The sequence below is a fragment of the Mchenga conophoros genome, linkage group LG12 (assembly GCF_057382185.1).
Source record: "Mchenga conophoros isolate Kocher_MC1m ecotype Shallow Benthic linkage group LG12, M_conophoros_male_GT1.1, whole genome shotgun sequence".
NCBI classification, from domain to species: domain Eukaryota; kingdom Metazoa; phylum Chordata; class Actinopteri; order Cichliformes; family Cichlidae; genus Mchenga; species Mchenga conophoros.
Window position 1 is genome coordinate 27,314,102 of NC_140537.1, and position 18,729 is coordinate 27,332,830.

Below are 18,729 nucleotides of genomic sequence, written 5' to 3' on the forward strand. Positions count from 1 at the left end.
CTTGTGTAGGAGGCATTTGAGAGGTTGAGGTTAGAATGTCGCGCTAACTTCAGCATGTCATTCCTTTTTATTCTCATTCATTCTGTTTGTTTTATTCCAGATATATTTTTATTTCTTGTTTATAGACAGAAACAAGTCTAGTCATCAGAGCGATGTGGACTCAGCGCTGTAAGAATAATAAAGTCTTCTTTGTGAGTTAAAGTTCAGGACAAGTAGGGTTCAGCACTTAACTATAGAGCTGTAAAGGTCATGACATTATTGCCCAATATAGCTCGTTCTTATTGAGTCAGCCAGCCACGACAGACAATGCTCCTCTTCCCCTTGTGTCTGGAAAAGAGAAGGAACTAGCAGAACGCTGGGCGGTCAAGTGTGAGCATTAACAATATTTTATAGTGCTATGAGTTATACTTTAATCATTGTAACTCTCTTGTTTCTCTCTCTCTCTCTCTTTTTTGTATTTGTGGCATTTTAGCTTTATAGTTAAGAAATTAGGAGCATGTCTTATTACATTATAGATACATATATATGATATTAATAAGATGTGATTAACAAACACCAATAATCTTCAGATATAACAATAAAAGTATTGAATTAATGTATAAAAAGTGCTATTTTATTGCTGTTTTCAGAGCAGGTTTGCTTGTTTTAGTTACGTTTTTATTGTTTGTAAATGTTTGCTTTTAATATAGTTTTTATTAGCATCAGTTTTGGTGTTAGACTTTTTAATTTCTGTTATATGGGTGCATATTACAAAGGCAAGCTCTCAGAAAGTCAGTACAGGCAAAAGAAGTAAATGAAGGTGTCTGAAACTGAATGGAGTCAAACTATAAACAATGCTGAGTAAATAATTTTCCTTTGTTCACAAGTTACCTTTTTTGCAGTTACCGTCTAAAAGGCTGTTAATACCACCAAAGTTGTAAAAGCACCAACCAGTAACACAAAACTTAATTCATCATTGGAGTTTATTCGTTTTAGAAGTCGTGTACATGTAATGAATTTATTTTGCATGTAAGTTAGTACAGTGTTATACATGCAATAAACATTAGTTAAATGATCAGTGATCGGAGGATGCCCACCGCCCAGTCGAGGTGATTCTTACTTCCTGAACTGAGGAACCGGGGACGGGATCTTGATGTCCTGCCCCCTCTCCAGCCTCTTCTCACATTCAATAAGGTAGTTAACACCATCAATCACTAACTGCACCAGCTCAACCTGTGAATGCAACGTAGTCAGTGTCAACAATATTTTATTATGAGCATGTACAAAGTTATTATAAAGGTTTCCTTTAACTGTAACTCAGCGGTTCATCGCTACATGTATCTGATCCTGAAACTCTATTGGATATAACTGAATGTTACAAGTACTGATATCAAAGAGTAGCTCTTTTCACAAGTTGAAAGACATGAAATAAATGAAATTGTTTTTTGTTATTTGGTTGGATAAAAAAAACATAAAGCATTTATTTTTTAAATCAGTCCTTTTTAACTGATTCCATATAACATATGGCGAGAGTCTGGAGTTACAAACACAATCATAGTATTTATTTGTTGACCTTTAAACTAGTTCTAACTTATTAAGTGAAATACCAGAAAAACAACACCACCAATGTATGTACTTGTGAGGTTATAATTTGTGTACACTGCACAAAAGAAATAAGAAATAAAAGCATTGCAATATTAAGCTGAGCTGGATCAAACAAAGTCTGTGATGGCGTTAATATCAAACAAACAAAATAAAATGGATCTTAGCTTTTTCTTGAACTTTTTCTTGAAGTTCAGCTAAGATACTGTGTGTTTTGTTGATTGCCATTCTTTGCTATTAACCCCTCCAACACCAGTACACACCTGGTTAGCATTAACTGTATTGCAAAGGCTCATGTGACGCTCTGGCAAATTTAACTTAAACCTTTACACTTGTGCCTCCTGAGATTACCCTCTTCAGGCAGGGGCTTCCCCTGAGGCCATTCACAAACTTTGCCCCGTTTGGCCCAAATGGAAGTAACCACAGCACCCCACTATATCCCTGAACTTAAACACTAAGGTCCTTTCACAGCATTTGCCAAAGCCTGCAAAGACATTCTGCTCAGGAAAAAGCAGCCATTTAACCTTCACTGGCACACCCCTGCCTGGATTACAGATTAAAGAACAGCATGGGGTACAGTTATTCAAAGCTTACACCTGCTGTGCTACAAATGTCTGCTCTCCTCCATCTGACTCTGTTTCTCTCTGCCTGCTGTTCACTTTTGAGCTTTACTTTCTTTAGCTGTTGTCTTCATTCCCTGAGGATTTACCTCTGACTTGCCCAGACGGTCAAGGTTAGAGATGTCAAAGGTATCTCCGGTAGCGGCTGTGTCAACACCTCCCGTGCCTCTCTTCTGTAGTCTCAGATTATCCAGGATCTTTTTGAAGCGAGCATCCTAGATCATAAACACCAAACAAATTCAAGTTACTGTCAGATACACGAAGAATACGTGACATCATGTGCATGTGTTTGGAGTTAACGTGAGATGAACTGTCATTATGATTCATGAATTACCTTACTGAGGAGGGGCAGACGAATATGCACACCAGCCCGGAGTCCCGTGCCAAGATTTGAGGGGCAGGTGAGGATATAGCCCAGACGCTCATTCCACATGAACTCCCATCCTCTCTCCTGAATTAGATGCTCAACCTAGAAGTTAAAATAAATACTCAGATCTTAGATCAGATCTCTGAACTAAAATTTTAGTTTGAAGATCTGAATTAATCTAAGTCTTTGTTTCTTGATTTTTGGTCACTCTGCTAAAGATTAGTTTATAGACTCACAGTCTTGTAGGCAGAAATGACAAAAAGACTGTGATAAATTGAATTAATAGATAAACATTTCACTTGAAAAATTCACACTGGACCAACGATAATTCAAAGATAAAGAGATGTGTATACCTGCTTCAGCCCTCTGCAGAATCTTTCAAACACTCTTTTCATGTTTCCTCCCTTCTCCATGGATATGACCCTTGTGTGATCCTCTTCATTGATCCAGATCAAGAAGTTCTTCTCATTGTTGTGCCTGCGTGTCAAGAAAAAAGAATTAAACTCCAGTTCAAAACTATATTTATATTTTCTTGTGAAGACACCAGGGCATATAAGTGAATCAGTTTCAGTCACATTCAACATAAGAACAATTAAAAAAGCATATGTGAGGGAGAAAAATAACATTCTTAAAAAAGGACGAGGAGAGATGCAAGTAAAGATGCTTTGAGGTTTTTTTTTTTAAAAATGTGATCTGAAAAGCATAATATGGTATTAAGTCTCGACTTTAAGTGACTGATTTTGATTTTATTGGAGCTACTAGTACAGGTCTAAGAATACTAACAAACATGTATTATAAACTTTATGTTTATGAATGAAAAAAAATCCTGGAAAAAGAGTAGCAGAAATAAGGTGGCAAGATGGAAAATATACACATTAAAAAAATCAGCCAATACTAGGACTTATGCTACCAGAAAGCTGACATTTCATTCACTGGAGCCAAACTACAGTTAATTGAATAGTTAAAATAGATGACACAGACTGACTCATTTTAATCATTTGTTCACAACAGACTTAATAAATAAATAAAAATTCAGTGTCTGTGCTGGGTTTTTTAAGTAAATTTCTTATTTCCTTAAAACTAAAGTGGTGCCTTTTACTATCTATATCATTTTTATTCTTTGATTTATCAAAAAGTTACACTGTCTCGCTTACAACTATTTTTCTCTTTTAGCTAATTCTTTCTCTTAGATATATCTTCTTTAGTTTTCTCTTATTTTCTTTGATGGATTACTTGCTTCTCATTGATTTTCTGCAATAAATGTTAAGTGTTTTATGTATGTTGTAACTAAAAAATAATTTACTAAAGGACATATAACAGGATAACATCACATATCATGTGTCCAGTGTTTGATCATAGTGTACTGATGGAGCCTCTCTCTCACTGGTTCACGCCCAAAATGCATAAATAGTTATATAATCACTGACATTTTATATTGTATTATCTCTGGAAAATTACATAATATTACTTAAAATCCTTTGCTTTCCTCAGGACATTATCCCTTAAAAGTAAGCTATATGCTTTTGTCAGAATTTGGCGATTTTCTTAAAGTGACAGCTAATACCTAATGGTGCCTGATGTTAGACAGTATCACCAAATCAATCTGTTATAATTAACAAAGTGGTATGTCAGCAAATAACATGTTGAAATCAGTGATGAAAAGAATTTAGAATTGCAATGCATGTGTGGTTGGTTGAGATTTTAGCTCAGCTCCAGGGGGATGTGGGGCAGAGTGTTGTGGGAATAGTTTAGTTTGAGTAACTGGGACACCTGTTGTGCATTCTCTAATCAACTTGTCCTCTTGAAGAGCACACAGACACCGAGAAGCTGCAGGAAGCAAACTGAGTTATCATTAATGCAGAGTGCACCCTGGAAGCTGGACGTGTCAAACAAGTGGATACTATTCTTCAGTAAATCTCTAACTCGAATATCTCCAAAATCTAGATTTCTAGGTCACTGAGCTACAAAACCACTATATTCCTTCTAGTCTGACTGTACTCCTAGTCTTACCAGATCCCACGAGCATCAGGCCAATCTCTGGCCATCCCAGCTGCCGTGAGCAGAGGTGACACAGGCTTATCAAACAGGAAGTGCTCCTGATTGGCCAGTATGGGGACACAGGAACCACGGGGACATTAGATAGCAAAAGAAATCAAGACAAAAAGAAAAATAAACCTTGCTTCTAAAAATGTGTAAATCTTCACTAACATCAATAAGCTGTTGCTGCTCTCTTTCAGTCATATCTCCCAAGCTGTAGTATCGACCAGAAAGGTCTCCCTTCAGGCCAGCCAGAGCGGTCACAACCACACGCTCCACTTCACGGCGCTCGGAGCGCGTGCATGCAGGGGGGAGGCTCAGTCCACGGATGCTGCGACCGGTACGAACACGAGATGACAACACGTAGCGCTCATCAAAAAATCCTGAGGTGATCTGAGGACGACAAAGCTTTAGGTTATGTTAGGCATGTAAGAGTTAATACACGGACTCATGGATGCTCAAGATGATGTGATGCAGAGAACAGAAGAAAGTATAACCTTGGAAGCGTCCAGGTCAGTCGGGTGCTTCATTGTACGAGGGTCATAGCCATTGTGTCTATCCTTAATAACAGGGTCAAAAAGCTCAGCAAACACCTGATTAAAATAAAAATGAATCAAACATATAATTTCCCATTTTATTCGGATGGAAGCCACATCAACATGGTGCAAATCTGAACGCATACCTCATAGGTCTCCTCATCCCCAGCCACCATTCCCACAGTCTTAATAAAGGGGTGTCCAGGGTTGTCCACTCCAGTCTGGATGCACTGGTCCAGGGTCCAGTTGTTGGGTGTTGTCTTATCACTCAGACGTGCATAGATCCCTGGGGTCAAGGCCGAGGCCATGCAGTTGTTGTGTTTCCTCAGGTCAGGGAAATCAGCACTGTAAAAAGTTAACAAAAATCAATGTTTATACAAATAAATTATTTTCATAGCCAGGCTTGTAACCATCTAAATATTGTTTGAAATAATTTACTTGTCGTGGTGCTTTGGTTGTATTGGGGAAAAACAGTCTTTTTGCTATCTGCTTTTCTGCTGTAATTCAAAGAAAGTTTTGCCAAGCGATCCTGCAATGTAGGCCTGGATTCATGCAATAACTTGATTGACCAGTTAGCTAGACAACTCTCAGTTTGATCTCCCTTCACTTTATGGCACCAATACACACATATACACTCATTTTCAAGTACCTGGGTGGATAGAGCCTTCTCCTCTCAGCAGCTTCCATGTTGTCACTGAGTAGGTATCCGGATGTCAGCGTGCCAGCTCCCATGGCCAACATCACTGCCGTGTTACGGCCAGAAATCACACGGGTGAAAGAGCTTGCCATGCTTGTGAGGTCTCAGTTGTTATCTGGTAAAAGTGCAGATGACAAAGATTACTCTTCGAGAACTTCTCAATTGTAATTTATTGGCCCTGGATAGTAAAATTCCAATTTTCAGTCTGGCGGATTAAGAAACGTGAAGTTGTGTTTGTGTAGGAATGTACTGCAGTTGAGTATTAAAATCCATAATGAATGTAATGTAATGGTTACAATCTCACTGGACTGTTTCAGGCCATGTCTTTCATGCACTACCGTACAGCATGCTGAGTTTCTCGTTTAACGAATAGTGATGTGTCAGTCGCGAACGAAACTGCTCTTAGAGCCGCCTCTTTGAAGTGAACGACGTGAGCCGGCTCCCGTGGATTTTTTTTCTTTATCTCACCCTCTCTCTCGCACTTTTTTTCCGCTTCACTCTGCACGCAAGCCTTATGCTTTGCGCTGGGAAGAGGGGGGAGGGGCGGTAGTTACACTCGCAGCAGCACAGGAACAGAGCGGGAGGGAGAGAGAGAGAAAGAGAGCCAGGGACAACAAGTCACATTAGAAAGGTATAGTGATCATAGTGATCATCCACAACTATTTTCAGTTGCGGATGATAAAAGATTCAGAAAGTTTATTCATGCATGCCCATATGTGCATCTTTTTGTTTCCATATATTTTCATATTTATATTTAATTGTGTTGTGGTTTGCAGTGTTTTGTGTTGTTTCACTTTAAATTTGTTTAAAAGGAAAACGCTGAAAATTTAAATAGTTAAAAGTTGAAATGTAAACAGGTGGTTTTTGTATTATATGAATTATTTATTACATTTTATGTGGAGTGAATAAATAAAAGTATATTTACGGTGGCCCCTAGAGACAAAGCACGTACAAACTCCAAAGCACGTACAAACTCTGAAGCACGTAAAAAACACAACAGAAGTGCTCCAGGATGCTAGGGGGCAGTGTCGAGCTTTTGTTACCTAGTGGCTACACAAGCCAGGAAGTACCAACGACCGGATTTGATGTGCGGTAGTAACAGGTAAATGAACAATTTTTTTTATTTGAATATATATGAGTGACTGTGTATAAATACACAAACAATACACATATGCTTTCAATTGTGTAATTTAAGTGATCTAGGTAGCTCTGTTTTGGAAGTTCAGTTAATGCTAGAAATGTGTTTTGGAGTTTGTACATGCTTTGTCTCTAGGGGCCACTGTATATATTTATATATAAACATATATAAATAAAACCACAGGGTTTTCTTTTACATTAGTAATTCCTTTTGTGCATAATTTCAAATTGTTGTTCATAATAAATTAATTAAAGCAACAAAACAGATCTTTTTAGCGAGTCGAGCTGAAAGAGACGGTTCTCTAAAAAGAGCCGGAAATCCCATCGCTATTAACGAAAGCTGAACTTTACAGGCATCCTTCCTGAAGGTCACAGGTGGCATTCAGGGAAAGCGGATAATTGGGAATCAGATGGTTAAACCAGACAGCACCGAGAGGAGAGCAGAAAAAGTAGTTACCTCCACAGCTGAGCAGAATATTTGCGTTAATAATTTGTACAAGTCTGTGCTGCAGACTGAAGCTCGTCGTATTTTTCTGCATGCTGTCACAAAGTTCAGCAATCCCTTAAAGTTTACATATTAAATTAAGACGTCTTAACACATATTCGCTCTTCGTGAGTACATACTCAGACAAAACCACTAATAGCCTTAAGCTATGAACTGCTTAAGTAACAGATACGCCTGCAGTCTGTGTGATGGGATTACTGGTGAAGCATACAGCAGCCTTCTGATTGGTCACCCAAAGAGAGTCACTGGCTCAGGTGATCAGGTGATTTGTGATTGGGTGCCTTGACCATATTAATAATTGCCTAATGATGTTTTTCGTAGTTGCTTGCAAGACTCCTCAGTCTGTTAATCAGAGCTTGCAAAGAAGCACAGTTTATTTTATTTTTATGTATTTTTAAGATACTTTAAATTAAAAATATGATGGGTTAAAAATTATTTATAGCATTATATATACAACACATATTAACACGATATTAGAGAACTAGATGTGATATTACTGTATTGTTGCAGATTACCTATATTACAAAAGTGAATTTCTTTTCTTGTCTGAAATTAGGAGTCACAAATCATATCATTTTCTCTCTCTCACGCACACAGACTGATAGTAAGTTAGTGAAGTTAAGCTAAACTGCCAGTTTAGAGTTCAGCTCATCCGTGGAAAACACATGATTCTTTCTCAAACAGGCCAAGCTTGCACAGGACAAACAGAAGAAAACATATAGAAAGAAACCAGACATTCTTCAAGAAACCCAAGAAAGACCAAGAAGTGGAGTAAAGGTCTTTAAGGCCACGTTAAAGTCAAGGAGAAAAGTTGGATTAAAGGGATTTCTCTCAGGGAGTGCATAGTAAGTAGAGTGGGAGGCACCTGCACCTTTTGACCCTTGATAAAGACATACTGCTAAGTCTACAAATGGTTATTTGCAGATTTTTTTTAAAATAAAGAAATATAAAGTAAATGTAGGTGCAGGAGACATTGCTGGCTGTTTGACAAAGAATAACATTTAAGCAGAATAGTAGCAGATGGCTGGGAATAGAGGGCAGCTTAAGTGGTCTTAATGCAAGTGGCTGTGTGTAGACTATACTGTGTGGTGTAAATAATAATTTAAGGTAAAAGGATTGGAATTTTTTTTTATATCAAACAAAGATAATCAAAGTATTTCTATTATAGAATAATAAAAATACATCAAAAATGTATCAAACTGAACTGAAAAAAAATCATGTGATCCATAAAATAGTCTGTTAATGAATGTGAGAGCTACTGCACTTTTCCAAGTGAGGTGCATGAGCAAACAGGAAACATAAATGAGGAAAGGAGCTGAAAAAAATTCAGAATGTGAATTCTGGAGGCAGAATCAATTACTTACCTTTTGATAGCTGAAGAGTGGAGGTAGCAGAAGATCCTGCAGCTCAGTCCAACGAAGCTCAACCTGCAGAGTGAGAGCAGACAGAAGAACAGGGATGGGATCAGAGGAAGACGGGGCCACTGGCTCAGGATTAGCCTCTCACTAGGCAACAGACTGAAAATCCTCTTTCTGCTGTCAGTCATCATGTCTGTCTGCCTGCCTCTTTACACCAGCCATGGGTGCTTTCACGTATACATAAAAACTCACCTAGTCTTCCATACAAAGCTGAAATTTGCACCATCCCTCACGCACATGAATAACAAAAGCAGGCTAATCAATCAGCTGTAGTCTGCTTCTGCTGAAATATAGCTGTCAGGTTGCTCTATACATTTAATATACAATCAAAATAATTTGCTTTGGAGTTTTTGTTAATCATATTTACTATTGTTGTTATAAATGTGTTCATTCCGGCACTGAAAGGCATGTTTGCCACGTGTAAGACAAAGTACAAAAGGAATATTTAGCCTATAGGACTGATTGAAAACTGGGGCACGGACATTTCACCTGTGTGGTTGGATATCTGCACGTCCTCAAAATGCTCTAGCATTTCCTGGTGATGCTCACTGGCGTTTTGCATTACTTAGTTTAAAGTCCAGCTTTGTTGTTGTTATTTTACGTGTGGCAAAAGCAAACATTTGCCATTGTACAATAAAAGTACTTGGATGGCTTAGTCAAATATACGGTCAAAGACCCATTTCTGTTAAACCTTTTAGACTACATATTCATCATTACATAGCGATTGTCTCTCCAAATTCAGTTCCCTTCTCTTTCGGCGTTACAAATTGTCACAGTGTTGTCATAAACTTCAACTGTCATCCATCTGTCCCTCAAAAACAGGAGTTGTGTTGGCTGATCTGCTGTAAAATGCCCGCTGAGAGACAACTGCTTACAACCTAAAGCTGCTGCCCTCCCTCAGTCTGTTTATCCACACTAAAAACTGACAGTAGATCCCACACTAACAACTTGCCACATCCCCTCAACAACAGTATGAATGATGACTTTATCACTAGCTCAACTTGTCTGAGATACACAACATGCCATTTTTCTTGTTCACTCTGTTTTTTTCAGGCCTGAATCGCTCTGTTTCTACTCCTTTTCAGCACTGCTAGATTTTTTTCCTCTAACAATTGAAAAATATTTCCTTTTGATATTTAAATTTCACTTTGATATGTTAACTTGCTGGGTAAACCAAAAACAATCACTGATTGATTAAAGCATTTCCTCTCTATGTCTGTTATTTCTTCAAATGTAGATATTAGGTGCTCACTGCCCTTTTACTACTCTACCTGAGCACTTGCATACCTCATTCACCCATTGACTTTTTTTCTGTGTTTAACCCTTTCACACACAGTGGTCACTACAGTGGACAGCTATTCAAAGACTGTTTTCTTGTATTTGTGTCAGTGTTGATGGTATACTTGCACATAAACCACAACATTGGACACTGATGTGTCACTCCCTACACTGCCACCCACTGGTTGTTTAATGTTACTATAGATGTATGAGACCATGGTCCTCCATAATAAACAAATATAATGACTGCTTTCTTCCATTTGCGCAACATCTCTAAAATTAGAAATATCCTGTCTCTTAGTTCATGCATTTATTACTTCCAGGCTGGACTACTGTAATTCATTATTATCGGGATGTCCTAAAAACTCACTGAAAAGTCTTCAGCTAATCCAAAATGCTGCAGCAAGAGTCCTGACAGGGACTAGAAAGAGAGAGCAGATTTCTCCTGTTTTGGCTTCCCTTCATTGGCTTCCTGTTACATCCAGAATTGAATTCAAAATCCTGCTCCTCACATACAAGGTCTTAAATAATCAGGCCCCATCTTATCTTAATGACCTGATAGTATCATATCACCCTATTAGAGCACTTTGCTCTCGCCCTGCAGGCCTACTTGTTGTTCCTAGAGTATTTAAAAGTAGAATGGGAGGGAGAGCCTTCAGTTTTCAGGCCCCTCTTCTGTGGAACCAGCTTCCAGTTTGGATTCGGGAGGCAGACACTATCTCTACTTTTAAGATTAGGCTTAAAACTTTCCTTTTTGCTAAAGCATATAGTTAGGGCTGGACCAGGTGACCCTGAATCCTCCCTTAGTTATGCTGCAATAGACGTAGGCTGCCGGGGATTCCCATGATGCATTGAGTTTTTCCTTTCCAGTCACCTTTCTCACTCACTATGTGTTAATAGACCTCTCTGCATTGAATCATATCTGTTATTAATCTCTGCCTCTCTTCCACAGCATGTCTTTATCCTGTTTTCCTTCTCTCACCCCAACCGGTCGCAGCAGATGGCTGCCCCTTCCTGAGCCTGGTTCTGCTGGAGGTTTCTTCCTGTTAAAAAGGAGTTTTTCCTTCCCACTCTCGCCAAAGTGCCTGCTCATAGGGGGTCATATGATTGTTGGGTTTTTCTCTGTATCTATTATTGTGCGATCTACTGTACAATATAAAGCGCCTTGAGGCGACTTTTGTTGTGATTTGGCGCTATACAAATAAAATTGAATTGAATTGAATTGTCCTCCTGCTCACTAGCGATGGGATTTCCGGCTCTTTTTAGAGAACCGGCTCTTTCGACTCGACTCACTAAAAAGAGCCGGCTCTTTTGGCTCCCAACCGGCTCTTCAGGTTGTTTTGTTGCTTTAATTAATTTATTATGAACAACAATTTGAAATTATGCACAAAAGGAATTACTAATGTAAAAAAAACAAACCTGTGGTTTTATTTAAATATGTTTATATATAAATATCTCCAAAGCACGTACAAACTCCAAAACACATTCCTAGAGTTAACCGAACTTCCAAAACAGCTACCTCACTTAAATTACACAATTGAAAGTATATGTGTATTGTTTGTGTATTTATACACAGTCACTCATATATATTCAAATAAAAAAAAATTTAAAAAAGTACATTTACCTGTTATTACCACACACCAAATCCAGTCGTTGGTACTTCCTGGCTTGTGTAGCCACTAGGTAACAAAAGCTCAACACTGCCCCTATAGCATCCTGGAGCACTGCTGTTGTGTTTTTTTACATGTTTTGGAGTTTGGATGTGTTTCGGGGTTTGTACGTGTTTCGGGGTTTGTATGTGTACGTGCTTTGTCTCTAGGGCCCACCGTAAATATATTTTTATTTATTCACTCCACATAAAATAAAATAAATAAATCATATAATACAAAAAAAAAACTATTTACATTTTAAACTTTTAACTATTTAAATTTTCAGCGTTTTCCTTTTAAACAAATTTAAAGTGAAACAACACAAAACACTGCAAACCACAACACAATTAAATCTAAATTAAAATATGAAAACAAAAAGAAGATGCACATTCTTTGTCATATAGGTCTACGTGAATAAACTTTCTGAATCCTTTATCATCTGCAACTGAAAATAGTTGTGGATGATCACTATACCTTTCTAATGTGACGTTGTTGTCCCTGGCTCTCTTTCTCCCTCTCTCCCTCCCGCTCTGTTCCTGAGCTACTGGAACAGAGCACAGGCTGCTTTGGCTGCTGCCCCCTGGCCCCGCGACCCGGCCCTGGATAAGCGGAAGAAAATGGATGGGTGGATGTATGGATAGATGTATGACGTGTTTCATTGTAATTATTGTTTTTTTTAACCCTGTCATGCATGAATTATGACAACCGCAATCAGGATTCTTTTCTTAAGTATTTTTATTAATATTTTCATGCCTGAAGGTGAATAAAAATACTTAAGAAAAGTATCCTGGTTGTTGTCATAATTCATGTATGAAAGGGTTAACAGCTTCCTATCTAACATTCACACACAAGTATGGATGAGCAACTTGGGGATTGTGTGTTCTCCAAGGATATTTGGCATGCAGACTGGAGCGGTCAGGAATCAGACCAAAACCTTCCAATTAGTAGATGTCCTGCTCTATCTCCTGAGCTGCAGCCACCGCTTTAATGCTCTCTAGTTTGATACTTGTTAATTTCAGAATATCTAAGACAATTATTAACCACTACATAATACGTGTCCATGAAGCATACAATCACTACATAGAATTAAATATGTCACCCACAATTAAACTGAATATAATGGACTGGTATTTATATAGCACTTATTCTATTCTTGCAGACCACTCAAAGCACTTTGGACTAACATACATATTTAACGATTCATTCATTTATTGCATTGTTCTGTTCACTATTCTTCTTCACCTCCACAGCCAGTGTAGAATTGCAGATCACCATAAGATCCGTATTTTAGGCTAAATCGACAAAAATAGATATTAAAAAGAGTTAGTCATTTACCAGTTTATAAGATTTATAAGTGTACTAAAAGGGGCAGATAATACATCTTTTACCTTTGATGGTCTTGTTGAGCCCATGCTTGAGTGTCCAGAGCAGGGGTGCCCAATCCCGGTCCTCGAGAGCTACCGTCCTGCAGCTTTTAGATGCATCCTTGTTCCCACACACCCGAATCAAATGAATGGCTTGTTATCAGGCCTTTGCCAAACATGATGGCATGCTGAAGAGGTAATCAAACCATTTGATTCAGCTGTGTTGGATTAGGGATGCATCTAAAAGCTGCAGGATAGTAGCTCTCGAGGACTGGGATTGGGCAGCCCTGGTCCAGAGCTTTGGCTGATGGATGTGTGTACTGGTGGATGAAGACGCAAAATCAGTTGTGACCACATGGTGGCAGGACAACCACAGTCATGGGTCATCATTCAGAGTCAGAACCTGTCATTTATGAGGCAGATATAGTGATTACAGTTGTTTCACTGACATATAGAACTTGTAGCGCTTTGTTTTTAGGTGGCACTAAGAAGTATACTTTTTTCCTAAAATATAATGTTGTGTTACAGTGGATGAGAGTGTTTCATTTGTGCACCACTCTGAACATCAGTGCAAAGCAGTCAGTAGTACTTTGTAATTTTGTGAAAAAGTGAAAGAAAAAAAGCAGTTGGGAAAAAAACCGTTATGCTCTTAAAATACCATCCTCCATGCAGTGCACTGAGTATGTTTGCCTCGGAGCTGCCTGGTTACTCTTTCACAAAGGACTACGCACATGTAAGCAGGTTTTATAGGCCAACGTAGAATACTGTATGCATGAACTGTACTTGTTGTTTTCAGCACTAGTCCCAAGATAGAGCACTCTTCATCAGAAGCAGCAATGCAGCCTGAAGCATATCCGAATAGAAATTCATAGCATGCTTTGCACATTCTTGTATCCCTAACAATCAAAATAAAAAGTGGCTTGGAGCAAATTAATTATACAGAGGGGCATCTTCATAAAATTCAAGGTCATACTCTCTGCAAATATCCCAAGATCTGCATGAAATATCTCCAGACAACAAGGATAGAGATTTAGACTTTCAAATATCGTGTTGATTGTTATTGCAATGCTTCAAATGTGAATCTGCAACATTTTAAATTACTTAATTATTCATTATTTGAAGAGCACTATCACATTCGATATGCACAACCCCAATTTCAAAAGAGTTGGGATGCTGTGTAAAATGTAAATAAAAACATAATGCAATGATTTGCAAATCTCATAAACTCGTATTTGATTCATAATGGAAAAAAACATGTCAGATATTTAAATTGAGAAAATATACAATTTTAAGAAGAAAATTAGATCATTTTGAATTTGATGGCCACAACACAGCTGGGGGAAAAAAGTCTGTCATGTTTACTTTTATGTAGCATCCCCTATTCTCATAAACATCTGGGAACTGAGTTGCTGGGGGTGAGGAATGTTGTTCCCTTCTTGTTGGATTCCAGCTGCTCAACAGTCCTGGGTATGCTTTGCCATATTTTTGATTCATTATGTACCAAGTGTTTTTATTTGGTGAAGGGTCTGACTGCAGTTGGGCCAGTTTAGCACTTAGACTCTTCCACTACGAAGCCATGCTGTTATGATAGGTGCAGTATGTGGTTTAGCATTGTTTTTGCTGAAATATGAGTCTGAAGGACACAGTAAATTCTTTTCAAAACATAATTTAAAATTTCAATCCATCTGACCACAAACCAGTTTTCCATATTGCCTCAGTTAATTTCCAATGACCTTTGGCCCAGAAATGATGGTACCATTTCTGGATCTTGTTCACACACAGCCTCCTCTTTGCATGATGAAGCTTTAACCTTTATTTGTGGATGGCACAAGGGAACTGTGTTCACAGACATTAACTTCTGGAAGTGCAGTGCAGTGATTGCCATGACAGACTCATGCCTGTTTGTAATGCTGTGTATCACAGGGATCCAATATTGATTTTAGCCTTGTTTCTTGTGCACAGAGATTTTTGAAGATTCCCAGAATAGTTCTTTCATTGAAGAACATTATTCTATAGCCAGACTCAACATTATAGAATAATATTCAAAGGGTGACTGGACTCTGGTGTAGGTATAGAATGAGGACCTCTGTCAGTCAGGAGGTGCTCATAGTAAAGCCACTACAAGTTGCTCCTTTCACTACTCACTGCACAGTGAAAGGAGCAACTTGAGGTGGTTCAGCTACCAGGAAGAGGCCCCAGGACAGAAGAAAGGGAGCTGGAGAGATTATGTCTGTCAGCTAAATTGGGAATGCTTCAGTGTCCACCTGGATCAGCTGGAGGAGGTGGCTAGTGTAAGGGAGGACTGGTGATCTGAACCTGGATCAACAGCAGAAAAATTCTGTACATAATATATTACATGTACAGTTTTTTAGATGCAGTATTTTGTAGGTTGGAGAACTTCTGCCCATCTTGACTTCTGAGAAGCTCTGCCTAAGATGCTCTTTCGATGTTAATGACCTGTTGCCAGTTAACCTAGTTAGCAGCAATGTCCTTTCAGCTGTTTCTTTTTAGAATCACTTACTTTTCCAGACTTTTGCTGCCCCATCCAAACTTTTTTGAGACATGATGCTACCATCAAATTCAAAATGAGCTAATATTTTTCATGAAATTTTTGTTTACATTTTTTTCTGTGCATAACAATGAGTTTGAAATTTGCAAGCTACTGCATTCTACGTTTACTTACATTTTACTCAGTGTCTCCAACTTTTTTTTGGAATTAAAATCTATTTCTGGTGTCTGGTTTTACAAAGTTTGGCCACATTATTTTAGTGATATTTTTTGATGCATTATTGAAAGGAGCTGAAGTGGATTCAGCATTAGTGGTAATATTACTGAAATTCTTACTAAGGACTCCAAAGAAATATGCAAACGTATAAGGCATGTTGAATTTATTTCCCCTGCACCCACACATGAAAATGCAAACAAATAAACACAAAGATAATATTACAATACAAACATAGCATACTGTATTCTCACACTTTTAATGTGAAACAGACACTCAGAATTACAGATGCAGTGAAAAAGGGCAAGTTTTCCCAAGAGCAAAGTCTGAAACATTTCCTCTAATTGATTTTGAATAAGGTTATTGTTCTGTGAGAAAAGTTGCAACACTGCTACTGCATAACAACAGCTAGTTTTGCAGAAGACACAGCCAAGAGGCTTAACTTTGTGAGGTACACTAAGAGACAAACGTGCCTGATTCGATGGACAAAGTATTGTTTTTATACCTTTCTTTTTTTTCCTGACAGCTACAGAGACGATATTATTATAGAGAAGCAGAGGAAGAAGGTAAAGGAAGCGTCCAGTCAGACATGCACAACATGCAGCTGTTGTGTGCATGCAGGACAATTATACTTATCATATCATTAATACAGAAAACAATGTCTGATTATTGAAGTGCTACATTTTTTAACCTTCAAAAGGCATTTTTTTTAGAATAAAGTTGAACAGATTTTTTTTTCCTATACAAGAGCCTCCGATGCAAAATTAAAATTCAACATGAAAACCAGAGACAAAGAAAAAAACCCAACAACAACAATAAAATCAGTATTCACAGCATAACAATTCCAATTATTTCTTCTTCAATCGTACAATATGTGTAAAGTCACTATATACAAAAAATAATATAAATACAGCATCTGAAATAAATAGCATGGTAAATAACGATCACCCTTTCAATCAAGCAAAGCTACATCTCAGGGAGTGCACTGTGTACTGTCCCAGTTTAGACTGTAGTTGCCCCAGTTACACATAGAGGAGTGATGACACCCACTAGCCCAGCTGACAGTCAATAAATGCCAAAAAAACAAACAAATTGCACACACATGCTGCAAAGCTTTGTGTTAGCAGAGGTTATAACAATATTTAAACAGTAGAGGGAGATATATGCTCATTGGATGCTGCAATGGCTTTACTACATTACACTGACATGCTACTGTTTAGTCTAAATGACACGTCCGATCTTAAAAAAAAAAGGAAATGAATGAGTAAAATTACAGTCTTAATTTTAAATAAAATTTTAATATTTTAAATTTGAATTTATATAAAACTTTGTGCTTGCAAATTTTCAATTTGGGAATGTGGGAGATTGACCTGCACTAGTGGAAGGCACTGAATAAATGTTTTAATTTTAATCATTCATATGTTCTTTAAAAAAAAGTCAACCAAATTAAGCAATCACAAATAAATATAGAATTAATTGCTTAACAAGGGAAAAATCTAAATTCATTAAAATATATCACATTTTGTGTTTCGTTTTCGTCTTTCTGCATTATATGTGAAGGTTTAAAGGCTTTTGACGCATTCAGCCCACTGAGGATGCATAATGGCTTAAGAAGTCACCCTGGCAAAAGCGGTGCATGCTAAGCAGAGGATCAGGGGTCAGAATGAAGGCAATTTAGACAGTTACATCCCAAGCTGAATTCATGCAAGTTTTATGCAGTGACCTTCATGACAGAAAGCATTTTAGGGGTCTTGCTCCACAGGACATGGCACGGAAAATGCACAGGCAAAAGAACACAGACAATAGTACAGAGACGTAAGCTCAAACACCTCTCTGTCACACTATCTGTATATGCTACATCTCTGTTACATCCATTAACTTCTCTCTCTCACCCTGTCCTGCACTCTCAGGCTGCCTCAGGAAGTGTGATGCCATGTGCACCAGACTATGACATGCAATTTCCTCAAAACCTTCATACAATGCAACCTCTCTTTCCCCTTGAAGACGAGCTGTCTTACAACCTTACAGGTGCATTTCTCATTCTTATATTCCCCTTTCTCTTGTAAAGCTCTCAAACATGTTCAACTGACCGCATGCATCGATATCTGTCTCCTTAGACCAAATCTCATTCTATTTCCAAGTTGCTCTGAAAATTCTTCTTCCAACTTTCTCTTGATTGATGAGATCACGTGGGCATTTTGCCCTTTTGGGGGTCCAGGTTCAGCAGGCTCCCACAGGCCACAAACAGCTCTAACTCAGGCGGGAAGCCTGGGCTCTATCTTCAGGGAGAGATCGTAAAGTGTATCCTCATCCATGATCAGAGTCTTATCCAGAAGGTATTGGGTCACCTGGTTATAATCGAATATGGATGACAGGCATGATGATTAAAATATCTTTACGGCTACAGCTTCAATTATTTATTTTCAATTAAAGATTGATGTGATTTTGACTATAAGATGATCTCACAGGAAATACACCAATAGGATTTTGCAAATAAGCTATTCATTAAAGTAATCTGTTTTCTGGTTGGTCCAACTAATACCTGTTTGAAAGATGAGTACATTAGAGCAAAAACAGGAGACTGGGCAATTTGGGATGGTTTCTATTGTTCCATGCATTCTTTAAAAAAAAAGACTACCCATATATCAAAGGGATTTTCAGTAATCCTCTCAGAACAAGAGCCACGACAAGCACATCCAAGAATAATCTGTGCAGTCAAACCAAGCAAAACGAATTCCTTAAAACCACTCTCAAACCTCACTTCTTCAGACTAGTTTTCTTTTATTATTTTAGAAGCTTTTTGACAGTTTAAATGTTA

The 18,729-nt window shown here is 38.1% G+C and overlaps 2 protein-coding genes across 4 annotated transcripts in view; both read right to left on the reverse strand.

The window, feature by feature from the left end:
• Positions 1–948: 948 nt before the first annotated feature.
• LOC146562774 (creatine kinase U-type, mitochondrial-like) lies at positions 949–9,002 on the reverse strand. Its single transcript, XM_085294912.1, has 10 exons — positions 8,845–9,002; positions 5,791–5,953; positions 5,288–5,486; positions 5,103–5,198; positions 4,777–4,998; positions 4,579–4,664; positions 2,922–3,045; positions 2,536–2,670; positions 2,291–2,416; positions 949–1,212 (listed from the first exon to the last, which is right to left on the reverse strand). Exons 2-10 carry the CDS (start codon positions 5,928–5,930, stop codon positions 1,096–1,098), a joined length of 1,245 nt encoding a protein of 414 aa, XP_085151038.1. The 5' UTR covers positions 5,931–5,953; positions 8,845–9,002; the 3' UTR covers positions 949–1,095.
• A 7,060-nt stretch (positions 9,003–16,062) lies between these two features.
• Positions 16,063–18,729, reverse strand: part of LOC146562775 (ras-specific guanine nucleotide-releasing factor 2) — a 45,469-nt gene continuing 42,802 nt past the window's right edge. For all 3 annotated transcript variants that reach the window (XM_085294914.1, XM_085294913.1, XM_085294915.1), the window contains one exon: positions 16,063–18,259. In XM_085294914.1, coding sequence (XP_085151040.1) covers positions 18,167–18,259 — 93 coding nt within the window. In that variant the 3' untranslated portion in view covers positions 16,063–18,166. The remainder of the gene's footprint in view (positions 18,260–18,729) is intronic.